This window comes from Bos grunniens, chromosome X (assembly GCF_055505025.1).
Source record: "Bos grunniens cultivar Pamir isolate PY7600 chromosome X, Bosgru_T2T1.0, whole genome shotgun sequence".
In the NCBI taxonomy this organism is placed as follows: Eukaryota; Metazoa; Chordata; class Mammalia; order Artiodactyla; family Bovidae; genus Bos; species Bos grunniens.
In genome coordinates this window covers 50,551,694-50,572,987 of record NC_141194.1, presented here as the reverse complement: position 1 = coordinate 50,572,987, position 21,294 = coordinate 50,551,694, and the positions used below count along the sequence as shown (strand labels likewise).

General features: G+C 36.0%; 1 protein-coding gene and 1 non-coding gene across 4 annotated transcripts in view; one reads left to right on the top strand and one right to left on the bottom strand.

The window, feature by feature from the left end:
* WNK3 (WNK lysine deficient protein kinase 3) overlaps window positions 1-21,294 on the bottom strand; it is a 194,734-nt gene that overhangs the window by 144,509 nt on the left and 28,931 nt on the right. For all 3 annotated transcript variants that reach the window (XM_086388564.1, XM_086388563.1, XM_086388565.1), the window contains exons 3-5: window positions 2,713-2,885; window positions 1,905-2,125; window positions 889-1,046 (exon numbers count right to left, since the gene is read on the bottom strand). In XM_086388564.1, coding sequence (XP_086244690.1) covers window positions 889-1,046; window positions 1,905-2,125; window positions 2,713-2,885 — 552 coding nt within the window. The remainder of the gene's footprint in view (window positions 1-888; window positions 1,047-1,904; window positions 2,126-2,712; window positions 2,886-21,294) is intronic.
* LOC147340314 (small nucleolar RNA SNORD52) lies at window positions 16,969-17,030 on the top strand. The gene has a single exon (XR_015159998.1). It is a non-coding gene; the product is annotated as a small nucleolar RNA SNORD52 (small nucleolar RNA).

The following is a 21,294-nucleotide window of genomic DNA, read 5'->3' as shown; positions in this document are numbered from 1 at the left end:
AGTGCAAACAGTGGCTGTCTTTATTTTCTTGGGCTCCAAAATCACTGCAGATGGTGACTGCAGCCATGAAATTAAAAGATGCTTGCTCCTTGTAAGAAAAGTTATGACCAACCTAGATAGCATATTAAAAAGCAGAGACATTACTTTGCCAACAAAGTTCCACCTAGTCAAACCTATGGTTTTTACAGTAGTCATATATGGATGGGAGAGTTGAACTCTAAAGAAACCTGAGCGCCAAAGAGTTGATGCTTTTGAACTGTAGTGTTGGAGAATACTCTTCAGAGTCCCTTGGACTGCAAGGAGATCCAACCAGTCCATCCTAAAGGAAATCAGTCCTGAATATTCACTGGAAGGACTGATGCTGAAGCTGAAACTCCAATACTTTGGACACCTGATGTGAAGAACTGACTCACTGGAATAAACCCTGATGCTGGGAAAGACTGAAGGCAGGAGGAGAAGGGGATGACAGAGGATGAGACGGTTTGATGGCATCATCAACTCAATGCACATGAATCTGAGTAAACTCCAGGAGTTGGAGATGGACAGGGAGGCCTGGCGTGCTGCAGCCCATGGGGTCACAAAGAGTCAGACACAACTGAGCGACTGAACTGAACTGAATAAATATCTAAAAATTCTTCACAAAGAAATGGATATAGATAATATATCTATACATTTTCCCCAAAGATACTAATATAGAGCATTTTATATTACCCCATTTGAGTATGGGTACATAGCATAAATCTAAAGCTTGTTTCATTACAATTATGTTAAATTTAGCACTATTTAAAAAGAACTAAACCAAAGTTAGGTTTGACTAAGTTGACTTGTGGTTGACTTTACCATGAAATGTGGCAATTTGTGAAGTAAAAAGAATAAAGTTGTACTTACACTAGTTACTTTACGGTATATTTGAGCTGCATTCTGGCATTCAGAATAAGGGTACTCCGAAGTAGCCATTTCCAGCATACACATTCCAAAAGCATAGACATCCACAGATTCATCATAGTGCTCTTCATACATCTCTGGGGCCATAAACTCGGGAGTACCTACAAAATACCACAACCACGTATTTTTAAGAAAGAAAAATGTAGAGAATTCCCTGTCAGTCCAGTTGTTAGGACTCTGTGCTCTCACTGCCTAGGGCCCAGGTTCAATCTCTGGTCAGGGAACTAAGATCCCCCAAGTCATGTACTGTAGACAAAAAAAATCTATGCCAAGATCACATTCCCTTTGCCATAAGGATTACTTGAGAGAATTTCTGTTCCCTAAAAGCAAAAATACATACATACATACATATATATATATATATAAATATAAATATATATACATACATACATACACACACACACACATATAAAATGTCCTTAATTTCCTTAATTTTCCATACTGATAAAGGACAGTTTGCAATGCTCATAGGTAATGATTACAAAAATCTGTTTTTCTTTCTATCTTTCATTTTAGTTATGTAAAACTTTTGAAGTAGTAAATCCTCTTTATAAGTCCTCAGAATTTTTCAATATTATTAAATACATCACAAAAGAAATACACTGGGATGTCTCTGAAATCAGTCAATATAGAATAGATATTTCAAAGTAAACTCACATTCTAGGCCAGGGGCCAGTAAACTTCTCTATAAAGGGTCAAACAGTAAATATTTCAGGCTTTGCAGTCCATATGGGCTCTGTCACAACTAATTAACTCTGACACTGTAGTGCAAAAGCAGCCATACACAATATGTAAATGAGTGGGTATTGCTGTGTTCCAACAAAACTTTTTTTACAAAAATAGGCAGGGAAGTTCGATTTGGCCCACAGGCTGTGGTTTGATGATTTCTGTTCTAGAAATATACAGTTAAAAAAAAAATCTTCCTTTACACAATCAATAAACTATAAAACGTTAATCACCAATGACACTTTTAGCAAATGATGTTCGCATTAAGGTGGCTAGTCCTAGATCACCAATCTTCACAGATCCAGTGGGTCCCGTGATGAAAATATTGTCACACTTCAGATCCCGGTGAATAATAGGAGGAGTCCTGGTGTGCAAGAACTGCAACCCCTTTAAAATCTGCCTGCACCAGCTCCTTAAGACCTTTGGTTTCATTACTTTAAATCGTTTTAAGTACCTACACAAAGAAACAAAAGATCACATGTAAACAAACATACCTAGCTTATTGTATAAGTACATTATGGTAAATCACATAAGCCAGCCAATACAGTATGTATTATGATTGCCATCACTGAGTTATTTTTTATTGTCTAACAAAATATTTTAAAGTATAAAGCCTCAAAGTATACCCCCCCTACAGAAAAAGTACATACCACATATAACAGTCACAAATAAGTGGCTGTACCATCAGATGAAATGCTCTAGTCAGAAACAAAACAATAGACTATAATTATATAGCATTGCTCACTAGATATTTGAACCTGCCACATCCCCAATCTTTCATCCTCTACAAAATGACATTATCTCTATAATGATTTCTAATTCTTAAGTTCCATGATATGCCACAAACATTAATTTTTCAACATTGTATTTTCTAACAAACTTCATTAACACCCTAATTTTTTAACCTGCCCTGAAACACAGTCACTAGATTCAGATTCTACCAATTCTTTAACCATGTAATGTTACTTTGCCAAAAACTTTTGTGACTCTTGAAAATTATTTCCAAATAAAACTCCATTGGCACTATCAGGGTCAACTTACGTCTTTAAGGTTCCTGATGTCATAAGTTCCGTCACTAATACAATACATTTCTTTCCTTTTAATATAGACTCCCAGGAATCATAAAATCGAACTATATTGGGATGTTGGAGACCCTTTAACATCTCTGCTTCTTCCTTGAACCTTTGCTGCTCGGCTTTGGTTAATTTCCGGTCCTAAAATGGAAGATCAAGTTCCAAATTAAAGTCTAGAAATTGTCTTGGATATTTATAATACCACTCAAATGAGTATTTTATTTATGCATATATATATATATGTATCTATTTTCACCTGTCAATCTTTTTCTCAGTACCTATAAAATCACTGATATTTGTTAGGTACTTGCTCTGACTCCTCTCATAGAGCAAAATGCAGCAGTTGTTTGTTGTATTTGTTGTTGTTGTTTAGTTGCTAAGTCACGTCCAACTCTTTTGTGACCCCATGGACTGCAGCCCACCAAGCTCCTCTGCCCATGGGATTTCCCAGGCAAGAATATTGGAGTGAGTTGTCATTTCCTCTTCCAGGGGATCTTCCTGACCCAGTAATCAAACTCACATCTCCTGCATCACAGGTGGATTCTTTACCACTGAGTCACCAGGGAAGCCCTGTTTGTTGTATACTTTAAACTGATACATTGTTATATGTCAATTATATTGCAACAAAATTAGAATAATAAAATTTCCTTTGCTGGAAAAGAAAAATAGTATCTCAAAATGAGAAAAAGTAATAATCAAAACCAGTCCAGTCTGATTTCAAATTGGGAAAAGAGTATGTCAAGGCTGTATATTGTCACCCTGCTTATTTAACTTATATGCAGAGTACATCATGAGAAACGCTGGGCTGGATGAAGCACAAGATGGAATCAAGATTGCTGGGAGAAATATCAATAACCTCAGATATGCAGATGATACCACTCTAGTGGCAAAAAAAAAAGAGAGAGAGAGAGAAAGAAACTAAAGAAACTCTTGATGAAGGTGAAAGAGCAGAGTGAAAAAGCTGGCTTGAAATTCAACATTCAAAAACTAAGATCATGGCATCCAGTCCCATCATTTCATGGCAAATAGATAGGGAAACAATGGAAACAGTGACAGACTTAATTTTCTTGGTCTCCAAAATCACTGTGGACAGTGACTGCAGCCATGAAATTAAGACGCTTGCTCCTTGGAAGGAAAGCTAAGACAAACCTAGACAGTGTATTAAAAAGCAGAGATATCACTTTGCCAAAAAAGGTCTGTATAGTCAAAGCTATGGTGTTTCCAGTAGTTATGTACAGATTTGAGAGTTGGACCATAAAGAAGGCCAAGTGCCGAAGAATTGATGATTCTGAATTGTAGTGCTGGAGAAGACTCTTGAGAGTCCCTTGGACAGCAAGGAGATCAAACTAGTCAATTCTAAAGAAATCAACCCCGAATACTCATTGAAGGACTGATACTGAAGTTGAAGCTCCAATACTTTGGCCATCTGATGCGAAGAGAAGACTCGTTGGCAAAGATCCTGATGCTGGGAAAGACTGAGGGCAGGAGGAAAAGAAGGCATCAGAGCATGAGATGTTTGGATGGCATCACTGACTCAATGGACATGAGTTTGAGCAAACTCCTGGAGACAGTGAAGGACAGGGAAGCCTGGCATGCTGCAGTCCATGGGATCACAAAGAGTCGGACATGACTTAGCAACTGAACAACAATAACAATCAAAACAGATAATAAAAAACTTTCCCCTAAGAAATCTTTGAATTTCCACATCTAAGGATCTATAACGTCAGGGAAGGAATAACAGAATGTTAGACACCTAGACATTGGCAACATATTTCCAGACAGAAGTATAAGGTTACCAACCAGTAAAAGACATTCAAACAGGCATTGGACCTGTAATTTGCCACATTAAATACTAGAAGGCAAACGAGAAATATTTATAGAATTCTGAGGGATGACTGTGACTCTCAAATTCTGAACCCAGACAAGCTATCAATCAAGTTTACAAGGGAAAAATACACACATTTCTATGAAAACAAAGACACAGGAAGTATACCACATCATTTACCAATCCTGAAAATAGTACTCAAAGAATTAAATGTGGCCAAATAATATCATTAGAAAAAGAGGGTGCAGCATGTCATGAATAGTAAGAAACTTTCAATAATGCTTTTTAAAAAAGAAGCTTAAGTAACTGTGGCTAATATGGTTGGCGATGTTCTCTAAACAGTAATTAAAACTGAAGATATATACAGCTGACCTTTGAACAACACAAATTTGAACTGCATGGATCCACTTACACCTGGATTTTTTTCAATAAATATTACAGTGCTATATGATACATTGTTCATTGAATCCTTGGATGTGGAACTGCAAATATGGAGAGTCAACTAAAAAGTTATCATGAATTTTCAACTGCTTAGGGCTGGCACCCCTCACCCACACATTGTTCAAAGGCCAACTGTAATGCAAAATGATAAATCTGGAATTACTTCATTAAAATCTAATACAGAAGGAAGAATAAAAACAATTTCTATCTTCGGCAAGGGAGAGGAGAGAAAGGATTGATAGAACTATTTTAAGTTTTGATGTCAATAGATAATTAAATTATGTTAGTTAAAAATTTAGGTATGATTTCCATTTCAAGATGGTTGACAACATATTAATTCCCATCCCTTCCTACACCCCACCAAAATGACAAAAGAAATATATAAATAAATCTACAGTAGTATTTTAAATGTGAGATGGGTTCAAACTAAAGATTTTTTAAAGATAAAAAATATATACCCTGATAGAATGCAGTTATATGAAACTCATGAGAGTATAAGAAATGGCAATTTGATAAAAGACTTCTGTTAAAAAAGGTTTTTTAAAGACTTCATAGTAACCCTAGGTAAGCAGCACAGCCACAGCTCTGACAATTTCATTTTTGGTTACTTTATTCATATTATTCCTTGATATGAAAATATGTAAAAGGAGAGTCGGTTGCAGCATGGTTTGTAATTGTGAAAAATTAGAAATAATCACACAAAGAAGGCAATGGCACCCCACTCCAGTACTCTTGCCTGGAAAATCCCATGGATGGAGGAGCCTGGTGGGCTGCAGTCCATGGGGTTGCTAAGAGTCGGACACAACTGAGCAACTTCACTTTCACTTTTCACTTTCATGTATTGGAGAAGGAAATGGCAACCTACTCCAGTGTTCTTGCCTGGAGAATCCCAGGGACAGGGGAGCCTGGTGGGCTGCTGTCTATGGGGTTGCACAGAGACGGACACGACTGAAGTGACTTAGCAGCAGCAGCAGAAATAATCACAATGTCAATAACAAAGTCTATTATATGCCAAGCACTGTCCTAAATATTTTTGTATATTAATTAACACTTTTAGTCCCTACAATAACCCTTTGTGATAGTCACTAATACTGTCATTACCATTTTGCAAATAAAGAAACAGGTTAAGAAGGTTAAGTAATTTGTCCAGGATCAAATGGGTTATATAGAATGCTAAACTTGGCTATAAACAAATTTAACAGTTAAACGAATAAGCTAGGTCTATGTGTAGTAATGTGGATAGATCTCTTAAGGCCTACTATTGAGTGAAAAAAAATCTGAAAGAAATTTATGACACCTTGTACATAAAAGGGGTTTTCTTGGTGGCTCAGTGGTAAAAAACCCACCTGGCACTAAAACTAGTTTTATGTTTTACTTTTTAGGTCTATGAAGTTGAAGTGAAGTGGCTCAGTTATGTCCGACTCTGTGATCCCACTGACTGTAGCCTACCAGGTTCCTCCATCCATGGAATTTTCTGGGCAAGAGTACTGGAGTGGGTTGCCATTTCCTTCTCCAGGGGACCTTCCTGACCCAGGGATCAAATCCAGGTCTCCTGAATTGCAGGCAGATGCTTTACCTCTGAGCCATGAGGGAAGCCCCTTTTAGGTCTATAATTTATTTAGGGCTATAATTTGAGTTAAAATTTTGTGATGTGTGAGAGTTAGGTCAAGGTTCGTTTTTTTGAATATGTATGTCTAGCACTTTTTGTTGAAAAAAACATCCTTTCTATGCTGAATCACCACTGCACCATTTTTCTTTCTAAAATCACCTGACCACATCTGTTTGGGTCTATTTCTGAACTCTATTCTGTTCCACTGATCTATCTGTGTACCTACCTTTTCGCCAATATCATACATGTATTATTACTACACCTTTAGAGTAAGCTTGGAAATCAGTTAACATGAATTATTCAAACTTGTTCTTTATCAGAATTGTTTTAGCTATTTTATTATCCTTGCCTTTGTATATTAGTGGTTTTTTTTTTTACTATTATTATTATTTATTTTTATTTTTGGCTGTACTGGGTCTTTATTGCTGTGTGCAGACTTTCTCTAGTTGTGGCATATGGGGGCTACTACTCTCTAGTTGTGGTGTGCAGGTTTCTCATTGTGATGACTTCTCTTCTTGCAGAGCGTGGGCTCTAGAACGCAAGTGCTTCAGTAGTTGCAGCGTGCAGGCTCAGTAGTTGTGGCACACAGGCTTAGCTGCCCCAAGTACATGGGATCTTCCCAGACCAGGGATCAAACCCATGTCCCCTGCATTGGCAGGTGGATCCTTAACCACTGGACCACCAGGGAAGTCCCCCATATTAGTTTTAGAGTCAGTCTGTCAACATGTAAAAAAAATTCCTGCTGGGATTTTACTAAAATTGTTTTGAATTTCTAGGTCATATGGAGAGAATGAACATCTTAAGAACAGTGAATCTTCCAACCAACACATTTATTTAGATCTTTGATTTCTTTTAACAGTGTTTTTTAGTTTTCAGCATACAGATTCTACACATACTTTGTTATTTATACCTATGTATTTCATTTTGGGTGCTACTGTAAATAGTACTTTTTTAAAACTGCAATTTCCAATTATTTATTGCTACTGTAGAGAGATATAACTTTTTTTTTTATATTAACCTTGTATCTGGCAAACTTGTTAAAATCACTTATTAGTTTCAAGTACTTTTTGTAGATTCATTGAGATTTTTCATGTAGATAATCATGACATCTGCAGGTAAAGACAGTTTTATTTCTTCCTTTCTTCTGTATTCCTTCTATTTCTTTTTCATCCCCTATTTCACTAGCTAGCACTTCCAGAACAATGATGTTGAGAGCATCATATCAGAAGTGTTGAGAGAAGACATCCTTCCCTTGTTAGAGGAAAAGCATTCAGTCTTTTCACCATTAAGTATGATGCCAGCTGTTTTAAGCCATTCTAATAGTTGCATTTTTTAAATAGATGTCTTTTATCAGGTTCAGGTTTCCTTTTACAGCAAGTTTGCTGAGTTCATCATGAATGGATATTGAATTTCTTCAAATGCTTGTCCTGCAACTATTGAAATAACCATGTTGATTCCTCTACAGGCTATTAATATGTCAAATTACATTGAGTTTCAAATGTGGAACAATCCTTGCATCCCTTGGAAAACTCCACACTAGTCATCATGTATTACTCTTTTAATATATTACTGGATTCTATTAGCTAATGTTATGTTGAACATTTTTTCATCTATGTTCATGAGGGATACTGCTCTATAGTTTTCTAGTAATGTCTTTAACTGTTTGGGGTATTAAGTGGGTAGGCGCTGGCTTGACTCCTGGCTCTGCTCTCTTGAGCAATCATTCCTCTGAAAGTTAGTATACAAATGAAGGTTTGGGCCTCCACTTTGTCATCCTATACCTTCTAACTTCATCTCCATGGGTCTTCTAGAGAGCAGATATTAAAGACTGAGAATTTTCAGGTATTATATTCTACCATCAGAAAGAAGAGATAACGTTATCTCTTCCCCAATGTTTATGCTGTTTATTTTCTTATCTTATTGATTCTGTTGAAACATCCACAACACCAAAAAATAATTGTGATAACAGTCACGACTGTCTTTTATTGTACTTTAATTAAAAAACAGCCTTATCTCATAACTTGACTGTTTACAGTATTTTTTTTATTTCCACAAATAGTTTAACATGTTGAAGTAATTTCCTTATATTCCTATGTTACTTTTATTTTTTAATTAGGAGTGGCTGTTGAATTTTACCAAATATTTTCTCAACACCTACTGATATGATCATAAGGTTTATTGACAGGTTCCTGACAAAGAACTATTCTTCAAATCTTAAAGCCTAGCACACTATTCTTTTGACCCACTGGTGAATTCTATTTGCTAATATTTTCCTATGGATTTTAATATCTGCATTCATATATGAGACTGAGGTATAGTTTTCCTTTTTGTACAAAACTAGCATTTAGTTTTAAGATTATACAGCTTCATGAAATTAACTGGGATTAAACAGTTTAACATTGGAACAGCTTGTCAATTAAAGGTTGTTTAGAAATCAAGCTCTGAATCTACTTTCTCCTGATGTGTTTTTTCTCTTTTTAAATTACAAAAATATTCAGGCATAAACAAAAAGGTGTAACAACCAGCTTTGTTTAATTTTTAACATTTTGCCAAATTTGCTTCCATTTTAACAAGACATTATAGAATTAAAGACCTCTACATATTACTCCTTGATTCAATACCTTTCCTTTCCCTCCCAGAAGTAACCACTGCTTGAGTTAGGTTTTTAATCCATGAAAGTTTTTAGAAGTTTTAATTATATCCTTGTATCCATAAGCAATATAGTTTTACACATGTTAAAACATATAGGTGGGTTATCACATGCTATGTGTCCTTCTGCAAATTACTTTGCTCAATGTTTTTATATTTATGTACTGTGATATGTATAATTTGAGCTTATTCATTTTAACTATTATACAGGATCTCATTAGACAGTACTACCACACTGATAAATAAAGTTATCCATTCAACCCATTGATGGGCATTTGGATTGATCAAAGTTTACTTTATTATAAACAATTTTGCATTGCATATTCTTGGGATGGCTCCTTGCCCTGGTATTGTGACAGTCACTTAGTTGTGTCCGACTCTTTGTGACCCCATGGACTATACAGTCCATGAAATTCTCCAGGCCTGAATACTGGAGTGTGTAGCCTTTCCCTTCTCCAGGGGATCTTCCCAACCCAGGAACTGAACCAGGGCCTCCTGCATTGCAGGTGGATTCTTTACCAGCTGAGCTACCAGGTATTAAGTGAGGGGCGGGGGGAAGAGCTTAAATCCCCTCTCTAAATCATCTTAATACCTAGCCTACTTTTCTTCTTTTTCTCCTAATTTTGATTAGGAGTAATCTATTAAGATTTAAAATTAAATCTGTTATCAATTAAATCTGTGTTATCATTGTGAAAAATAGAATCTAGACAGTAGGTATTATGAATGTTCTAAGATTTTTAACTTTGTTCTAGATTTGAAATGTTTCACAAGAAAATGCTAGAAAAATTTATTGTCAAATGTACACGTAACATTCTCTTATCATTCTTTTACTCTTCCATAGCTGGCTATGTTGCATTTCTCATTTCTTCGCTCATATATTTTTACCCTCATATTTTCCTTCATCAGGTTCATTAATCCCTTTTCAGAGAGTAAAAAAATTTAGAATTTATCATATTTTATATGTATAATTTTTATTAATTTCAATTATCTTATATTAACTCCCTCTTTCTCTTTTTTGCTTTCTTTCAGTGTTACTTCTCTAATGGCTTAAGATAGGTACTAAATTCCTTCTAGTTATTGTTCATTAATAATGAAGGCATTGTAGTGATAAATTTTCTTCTGGGTGTAGCTTTTGCAATGACTCACAAATTTTGTTGCAAATACCTTCGTTTTCATTGCTTTCTAGGTAGTTCATACTTTCAGTTTTATTTCCTCCTTGACCTAAATTTTATATAGGACTGTGATTTCTGATCTCCAGTTAGTTAAGAATCTTCTTGTTACTTGTTTCATTATTTATTTCTAATTTTGAGTGATGCAGAATATAAAATCTCTTTTCTTTTAACATACGGTTTTCTTTGAGCCATATATTTAACCAATTTTTTAGTAGCTTGTAGACTATAAAAATGTGTATTTCCTATTTGGAGGATATTTAAGGTCAAATGGAGTTTATGGATGATATTATTCAGTTCCTATTTATTCACTTTTGTCTGCTTGATCTGCCCTGTTCTGAAAGAAGTGTATGAAATTTCCTACTACAGTTATTCATTTATCCATTTTCCTTTCATCTATTTGATGTTCTGAATTTAAAATATTAACCAGAATATTTTTGGTGCCTACAAGTCTTTATCAATGGTATTTATCTTCTTAAACTATGAAGCAAATAACTTCATAATAAACAGGTATTTCTGTTTAATGCTTTAATTTTACTTTCTTTCTTCTGAGATAGATATTAATATTGGTTGGTACTCCTCCTGCTTTCTCTTTGCTGGTTTATAGCTTCACCTTAACTTTGCTTTATCATTGTTTTAAGTATTTTTTCTAGTAAACAATACACGTGGGTTTTGTCTTTTAATCCCATCTGAAAATGTGAGTTTTTTAACAAACAAGTATAATATGTCCACATTTGATACAGTAAAAGATATATTTCATTTTACTCCTTCCATTTTATTCTAAGTTATTTATCTTAATTTGCTGCTTCCTTTTATTCCTGTTAACTTAAAAGTATTTTATATTGTTTCTCCTTTTTACTAGTGGTTAGCTTCCTTTTCCTGACATTCAAAATCAAACACTAATAAACTAATTCAGCAAAGTAGCACGATACAAAATCAACACTCAAAAATAAACTGTGAAGGCAATGGCACCCCACTCCAGTACTCTTGCCTGGAAAATCCCATGGATGGAGGAGCCTGGTAGGTAGCAGTCCATGGGGTCGCTAAGAGTCGGACATGACTGAGCGACTTCACTTTCACTTTTCACTTTCATGCATTGGAAAAGGAAATGGCAACCCACCCCAGTGTTCTTGACTGGAGAATCCCAGGGACGGGGGAGCCTGGTGGGCTGCCATCTATGGGGTCACACAGAGTCGGACACGATTGAAGCGACTTAGCAGCAGCAGCAGCAGAATTTAAAAGGATATCTTGCATAAATAAAGTTAGGAACCCCAAGGGGGATAGTATTCATGTAATGATAAATTATAAATAAATTTACCCTAATGAAAAAGGAAAAGTTGTTTCTATACACTAAAATAAATAATTCTAAAAGAAAATTAAGAAAACAATTCCATTCATCACATCAAAAAGAATAAAATATGTAGGAAGAAACGTATCTAAGGAGGCAAAAAGACTTCTATCACTTAAAACTACAAAACACTGTTAAAATTACAGAAGGCACAAACAAATAGAAATACATCCCATATTTATAGATTGAAAATCCTAATACTGTTAAATGTCAATACCAAAAGAGATCTGCAAATTCAATGTAATCCGTCAAAATCCCATATTTTTGCATAAATTTTAAAAAATGCTAAAATCCATATGGAATCTCAAAAGTGAAAGTGAAACCGCTCAGTCGTGTCCGACTCTTTGAGACCTCATGGTCTGTAGCTTACCAGGCTCCTCCCTCCATGGGATTCTCCAGGCAAAAGTACTGGAGTGGGTTGCCATTTCCTTCTCCAGGGGATCTTCCTGACTCAGGGATCAAACCCGGGTCTCGCACATTCCAGGCAGATGCTTTAACCTCTGAGCCACCAGGGAAGCCCCTCAAATACACAAAAAGATCTTGAAAAAAGGAACAAAGTTGGACTTCTGGACTTCAAAACTTACTACAAAGCTACAATAATCAAAATACTGTGATACTGGTACAAAGACAGACATAAAGATCAGTGGAACAGACTACAGAGCTAGAAATAATCCCTTGTATAGTCAAATAGATAATTTTCGACAAGGGTATCAAGATTATTCAATGAAGAAAGGATTGTCCCTTTACAAAAAGTTGGGGAAATTGAGTATCCATGTGCAAAATAATGAAGAACTTATAAAAACATAGTAGCACAGTGGTTAACCTTACTTTACACCACATACAAAAATGAACTCAAAATGCATCAAAAACATAAGAGCTAAAACTTTCAGAAGAAAACATAGGGGGGAAATCTTCATGACACTGGGTTTCACAATGAATTTCTAAGGCAAAAGCACGTAGGCAACAACAGGGAAAAAAATAGATAAACTGAACTTAAAAACTTTCGTGTATCAAACGCACTATTAAGAGTATAAAAAGGCAATCCATAGAATGGGAGAAAATATTTGCAACTCACATATCTGGCAAAGGATTAATACTCAGAATATATAAAGAACTCTATCTCTCAACAACAATAACTCAATTCAAAAATTGGCAAAGGACTTGAATAGGTATTTTTCCAAAACAGAAATACAAATGGTAAATAAGCACAAAAAAGAGGCTCAACATCTCTAGTCACTGGAAAAATGCAGATCAAATCCATAATGAGATGCCACTTCACACACATAGGATGGCTATTTAAAAAGCACACACGCAATATTGGCAAAGATGTGGAGTAAATAGAACCCTTATGCATTGCTGGTGGAAACGTAAAATGAACACTATGGAAAACAATATGGCAATTCCTAAAAAAGTGAACACAGAATTGTCATAGGATACAGCAATTCCACCTTCTAGGTATATACCAAAAAGAACTGAAAACAGAGACTTGAGCAGATACTTGTACAGTAATATTCATAGCAATGTTATTCACAATAGCCAAAAGGTGGACACAATACAAATGCCCATCAATGGATGAATGGACAAAACAAGTGTGGTATATACATACAAGTTCTTAAAAAGGAATAAAATTCTTAAACATGCTACAACGTGGACAAATCTTAAAAACATTACACTAAGTGATGTAACTCAGACACAAAAGAACAAATATTGTATGATTCCACTTAAATGAGATACCTAGAATAGACAAATTATTAATAGAGACAGAAAGTAAAATAGTAGTTACCAGGGGCTGGGAAGAGTGGGGAATGGGAAGTTATTGTTTAGTGGGTTTCAGTTTGGGATGATGAAAAAGTTCTGGAGATGGGTGGTAGTGAGGGTGAATGTACTTAATGCCACTGAATTGTACACTTAAAATAATTAAAATGGTAAATTTTATGTTATTTACATTTTGTCACAATAAAAATTTATTTTAAAAAAGAGTTAAGGAACTCATATAGTATTTGTCTTTCTCTGACTTATCTCACCTAGCATAATATCTCACCTAGCATAATGTCTTCAAGGTCTTTCCATGTTGTCACAAATGGCAGGATTTCCTTCTTTCTTGAGGCTGAATAATATTCCACTGTATACATATATACATCACATCTACTTCACCCAATCTTCTGTTGACAGACACTTTGACAGACACTTAGGTTGTTTCCATATCTTGGCTACTGTAAATGCTGCAATGAACATGGGTATGCAGATATCCCTTCAAATTACAAATACCATATGACACCATTTATATGTGGTATCTAAAATCTGAACTTGTAAAAACAGAGAGTAGAATAGTGGTTACCAGGTACTAAGGGTAGGGGAATGTAATTTCAGGGTACAAACTTAACAGAGAAGGAAGTTCTGGAGATCTAACCAGCAGTGATTATAGTCAACAATATTGTATGTTTGGGACTCCCCTGGTGGTCCAGGGATTAAGAATTCACCTTTCATGCAAGGGACAGAGACAATCCCTGTAGGGTCAGGGAACTAAGATCCCACTTGCCGGGGCAACTAAGCCCACTCGACACAACTAGAGAAGCCTGCAAACCGCAACGAACAGCCTGTATGCCACAGCTAAGACTCAACAGACCCCAAAAATAAATAAATTAAAAAACAATACTGTATGGTAAACTTCAAAGTTGCTAATAGACTAAATCTCGGCTGTTTTCAACACAAAAAAGAAATAACTATGTAACATGCATGATAAAGGTATTAACTAATGTTACTATAGTAATCATATTGCAGTATATAAATGTATCAAACCAACAGTGGGTTGTTATACCTTAAATTTACACAGCATATCTCAATTTTTTTAAGCCTAAAAAAAAAGAGTTAAGGAACTCAAAGAACAAAAGCAAGGAATAACAAATTTAGAAGACAGCTGAAAACAAGTAAAGTGTTTATGCTTTTCTATCTAATCTAAAATGACTAATAAATTCTAAACGTCCCTGAAATTGGCTAGGAGTCATCCTCTCATGACAGATCAGTAGATATGCTCTGAAGAATAACGAATAGATTTTGATGCTTTCTGATTAAATTAGCAGAAAACAAGTCTTTCATCTACCAAATCAAATTACTGTACCTTTTGATCCTAGTCAGCATTAAAAGTAAACAACTTTACAAAATTACAACTGCTGTCCCAGAAATATTGCTGGAAGTCCACTAAAAAAGGTATGGCCAAGACCTTCAAAGGTCCACTTCTAATTCAGTGAGAGGAAAATAAACCTGTCAAACTAGCACCAAAATCCAGAGGAAAGTTTTCAGCTACTATAGTAATCTTAAAACACAGACAGATTGATACATGTAGACACACACACACATACTCTATTGTATTGATGATAACCACTTTTATAAGTTAATTGTAATATATCGCCAATGAGTAGAGTTCATACTAAGAAATGAATAAGGATCTAGAAGGCAAACTGCGATAGCTAATGGAGATGACACAGTCAGAAACCAGAAAAATTATAGTCTATAAAAATGATCCCTAAATCTACTGTCTCTAAGCAGTAAGGTCACAAAAAGTATCAAATATCAATTTTCAGTGTTATAAATATTAGTTTATATGGCTGATAAATATAATAGAGGTCAAATACAAATTTACCAAATAGATTTCAACTATTCCATACTTCTTTCAAAAGAAATACTGTCCTGTTATGAATGTTAACTAAACACATTATTATAATATATGGAATGCTAAAAATGTACACAAAATCTTTCCTGAGACAAGGCACAATATCAACACGATTAACCTGCATATGTATTTATTCAAGATAAGAAGCATTTAGTTTCCAAAAGGTAAACTATGGCCTTATCAGCTATGTCTCTTAATGCAAACACCAACAATGAACTACAGAACCAGGTCAGAGGCTATATGAATCTGTTTCTGCAAACATGAAAGAAGGAAGAAGAAATCATTAACATTGTTACAAAAGCTGTATTATAACTTGTTCAATTAAAGATGAATGCTATGAAGGCTTCAAAATGGTTCTTAAATATCAATGAATATTCTGAATAAATACAAAATCACTAAGTATTTTATCACTAACATTTACTGAACACTCAAATAGGTACCTCATGCTTTATAAGCATTATCTCTAATTCTCAACATTTTATTTCTCAAGTTGAACAGTAGGTACACAATTTCCACCATATTATTCTTTATTCAGATATCAGAAACATCTATTATACTTTTCTTTTTTAAAAAAAAAAGTGAAAAAGTAAAGCTCCAAAATGCTAAACTACTTAGCTTACCCACAGTACCTAGCTAGCACAGATAAACTGGAACTTAGGTCTGCTATATTATGAATTCTAAGCACTTCCTAGTTCAAAGCTCTGTCCCTCAGAAACAATATTCACAGTAATGACTACAGACACCTCATTCACAAACCACTTTCCATGAAGAGATATGTGTAGCACCTTAGAACTAAAACTAAATGAAACAAACACACACTAGGGTAATTATAATTTGTAGATGGTAACATCCGAGTATTAATCAAGAAATCAGAATATAAACAAAGAAATCAGCATATAATAATCACAGTTTGGCCATAAGAGCATATTAAAGCTTTTAGACAGCAATGGTATGTATCAATACCTAAACGAAAGTGCTCATCAATGGTGGTCAAAATAAGATATAGAAAGAGAGATGAAACACAGACATAGCCAGGTTCACTTGTCTTCCAGTACCACTGAACACAGAGGATTCTTCATCCAGTTAGGACCTGAACATCCAGTTCATTTGGTCAGTATACTGCCTTAGCAGACACACAGGAACATCTAGTTCCTTTGTTCTGACTCTATACTAGCTTCTGATTATAATTTACCTTCCCATGTATCTAACCTGCAGACCATTAGAGCATATGGCCTAACAACTATATCAGGTTAAATGAATTCATTAATTTGTTCTAAACTAATAAATTTCTGTCCTAGATCTAAGCATTTGAGTTAGCACTAGTCAGTCTCCTCAACGTGTCTAACCACCTCTGGACACTGACGAAAGGTGAAGTCCAGATATTGAACCAGGGCAACCCAACCATGAAACTGTTCCTCAGAATCCCCAAGCCAGAGAATGTCCTTAAATGAAACCATTAACTAGTACCCCTTGAGCTTGAGCAGTTAGTTTAATGTTAAGAACATTATTTTACAGGAATGATGATTTCTCAGTAGAGTCTCTGATGCAGGTCTTGATGTCAAAAATTAAGTTCTTAGGGAGAGGGAATCTTAAAATGCCCATTTAAGAAATAATTTCTTGTAAAATGGCTGAAAACATGAAAGAGTGAACTGTTCAAATAACTAATGAGGAGGAAATTCTTAAATCATCTATGTAAGTGTTATATGCAGGTACTTATATACCTAATACAATGGCATCCCACTCCAGTACTCTTGCCTGGAAAATCCCATGGACAGAGGAGCCTGGAAGGCTGCAGTCCACGGGGTCGTTGAGGGTTGGACAAGACTGAGCGACTTCACTTTCACTTTTCATTTTCATGCATTGGAGAAGGAAATGGCAACCCACTCCAGTGTTCTTGCCTGGAGAATCCCAGGGACGGGGAAGCCTGTCATCTATGGGGTCACACAGAGTTGGACACGACTGAAGTGACTCAGCAATAGCAATAGCAATATACCTAATACTAGGACCCTGATGCTGGGAAAGATTAAAGGTAGGAGAAGGGGACGACAAAGGATGAGATGGTTGGATGGCATCACTGATTCAGTGGACATGAATTTGAGCAAGCTCCAGAAGCTGGTGATAGACAGGGAAGCCTGGTGTGCTGTAGTCCATGGGATCACAGAGTCGGACAGGACTGAGCGACTGAACTGACAAGTGTTATATATATACAATTAATAGAATATAAATCCCTGCTCTATCCCTTTGGGCAAGTTACTTAATGTATCTAAACCTCACTTCTACCACCTGAAAAGTAATCATTCCTACCTCTTTTAACTATTGCAAGATTAAATAAAATATTCAAATTAAGTACCTGCATAAGTGCTCAATTAATGTATTAATTTTGATAAATGCAAAAGTGTACAATACCATTATTAGTAACTTAAGATAAGTTCCTCAAACCACAAATTACCTGTTGGGTTTTCAGAACCCAACTGTTATATTTAGGAAGAGTCCACATAAAACTAAAAGGTAATTCCAATTAATAAATGGAGGAGAGTGGAAAATAGAAAATCACCATTAGAACACCAGAGTTAATACTTATTACAGGCAAAATATACTAATGGATGCCAAAAAAAAGGGAAAGTTTGAGGAGAAACAGATATTTGCATAGGCTCAAAGTATCTACTCCTAAGATCTTTATTTATAAATATGTACAAAGGGAAAATATTAATTTATAATAGAGAATACCTATCAGACATCACCCTAACCAAATGATGATGGTTATCATAACCAGTAATCCATACATCATATATACCCTGCTATGATGCACTGAGAATGGAGCATCATTTCTATGGTATTCTTGCCAAAACTCATAAGCCTAAAGCTAATCATATAAAAACATAAGACAAACCCAAATTAAGGAATACTCTTCCCTGACGGCTCAGATGGTGAAGAATCTGCCTGCAATGCAGGAGACACAGGTTCAATCCCTGGGTTGGGAAGATCCCCTGGAGAAGGGAATGGCTACCCACTCTAGTATTCTTGCCTGGAGAATTCCATGGACAGAGGAGCCTGGCAGGTTATAGTGGGATTGCAAAGAGTTGGACCCAACTGAGTGACTAACAATTTCACTTTCTACAAACTAACTGAGCAATACTCATTAAAAGTTTAAGATCATGAAAAAAAACAAAAAAAAGTTCAAAATCATGAAAAACATGCCAAGATGGAAGAATTGCCACAGATTAGAAGAGACTAAACATCTATTTCTGCTTTATTGACTATGCCAAAGCCTTTCACTGTGTGGATCACAATACACTGTGGAAAATTCTGAAAGAGATGGGAATACCAGACCACCTGACCTGCCTCTTGAGAAACCTATATGCAGGTCAGGAAGCAACAGTTAGAACTGGACATGGAACAACAGACTGGTTCCAAGTAGGAAAAGGAGGAAGTCAAGGCTGTATATTGTCACCCTGCTTATTTAACGTATATGCAGAGTACATCATGAGAAATGCTGGGTTGGAAGAAGCACAAGCTGGAATCAAGATTGCCAGGAGAAAGATCAATAACCTCAGATATGCAGATGACACCACCCTTATGGTAGAAAGTGAAGAGGAATTAAAAAGCCTCTTGGTGAAAGTGAAAGAGGAGAGTGGAAAAGTTGGCTTAAAGCTCAACATTCAGAAAACTAAGATCATGGCACCCAGTCCCATCACTTCATGGGAAATAGATGGAGAAACAGTGGAAACAGTGGCATACTTTATTTTTCTGGGCTCCAAAATCACTGCAGATGGTGACTGCAGCCATGAAATTAAAAGATGCTTACACCTTGGAAGGAAAGTTATGACCAACCTAGATAGCATATTAAAAAGCAGAGACATTACTTTGTCAACAAACGTCTGCCTAGTCAAGGCTATGGCTTTTCCAGTAGTCATGTATGGATGTGAGAGTTGGACCATAAAGAAAGCTGAGCGCCAAAGAATTGAAGCTTTTGAATGGTGGTGTTGGAGAAAACTCTTGAGAGTCCCTTGGACTTCAAGGAGATCCAACCAATCCATCCTAAAGGAAATCAGTCCTCAGTGTTCATTGGAAGGACTGATGCGAAGAGCTGACTCATTTGAAAAGACCCTGATGCTGGGAAAGATTGAGGGCAGGAGAAGGGGACGACAGAGGATGAGATGGTTAGATGGCATCACCGACTCAATAGACATGAGTTTGAGTAAACTCCAGGAGTTGGTGATGGACAGGGAGGCCTGGCGTGCTGCAGTCTATGGGGTTGCAAAGAGTTAGACATGACTGAGCAACTGAACTGAACTGAGAAGAGACTAAAGGGACGTAACAACTACATGCCATGTGGAATCCTGATCTGGAAAAAAAGAACACCAGAAGGAAAACTGGAGAAATTCAAACAAGTTTTATATTTTAGTTAACAGTATTGAACTAATAATAATTTCCTACAGTTTTGGTAACTGTTCTCTGGTTGAAATATTAGCATAAGAAGAAACTGAGTGAAGGACATAGAGGAATTTCTATACTATCTTTGTAACTATTCTGTTAATAGCAAATTATCTCAAAATAAAAAAGAAAACTAATTAGTAAAGGAAAAACTAATTGGTAAATAGGATCCCTGTTTCTTGCTATTTCCAACCCTATCACTTCTTTCAAACAAATCTATATTTAACAGCTCTTTCATCTTTTCACTAATTTCAATCTCCAAGCCTTCTTCTTACTGATTATAAATTCCCTCAACTATATAAGCTTTTATGAAAATGGAGCCTGAATCTGCTTTTTCTCCCCATTATGTCCCTAGCACTTAGCATAACTCTGATACATTGTAGGTACTGAGCATTTACTTGTTGAATGAATGAATGAACAATGAATGAATGACAGCTGTTTTCTCTGTATTCATTTCCTGTTGCTGCTATAACAAATTACTACAAATTTAGTGGCTTAAAACAACACAAATTTATTATCTTCCAGTTGTGGAGATCAAAAGTCCAAATGAGTCTCACTCAATTAAAATCAAGGTGTTGTCAAGGCTGTGTTTCTTCTGTGTGCTCTAGGAAGAAACTGCTTGCCTCTTCCAACTTTTAGAGATTGCCCACATTCCCATCACTCCAACCTCAGCTTCCAGTGTCAGATCTCCTTCTGACTAATGAGCATCCTTCTTCTCAAAAGCACCCTTGTGATTATACTGGGTCCACCCAGATATTCCAGGATAATCTACCTATCAGAAGATCTTAAATTTAATTGTACCTGCAAAATCCATTAGGTAACATTTATAGGGATTCCCAGGTAGCTCAAGAGTTGGACACAACTGAGCGACTGCAGTTTCACTTTTCACTTCCATGCATTGGAGAAGGAAATGACAACCCATTCCAGTGTTCTTGCCCTGAGAATCCCAGGAACAGGGGAGCCTGGTGGGCTGCCGTCTACGGGTTCACACAGAGTCGGACACGACTGAAGTGACTTAGCAGCAGCAGCAGCAGCCAGGTAGCTCAGTGGTAAAGAATCTGCCTGCCAATGCAGGAGACAGATTCGATCCCTGGGTCAGGAAGATTCCCTGGAGAAGGAAATGGCAATCCACTCCAGTACAAGTAAACTTACAATGTGGAAAACGTAAAATTCTTGTTTCTATAGAGGAGGAAATGGAATACATCAGATTATTTTTATGGCATTTAGTGCTCTCATGTAGATTTAGATCTTCTCCCTACCTTCCACAACACTGAAAGGCCTCTCCTCTCCATCATTCTGTGTCTCTTTTTATATGGCTACTTCATTGCCATAACTGTCTACTCTCCAACTTAGTTTGCCAGCTTTACTTTAGTCCAGTATTTTTGGAAAATATTACAGTTGCATA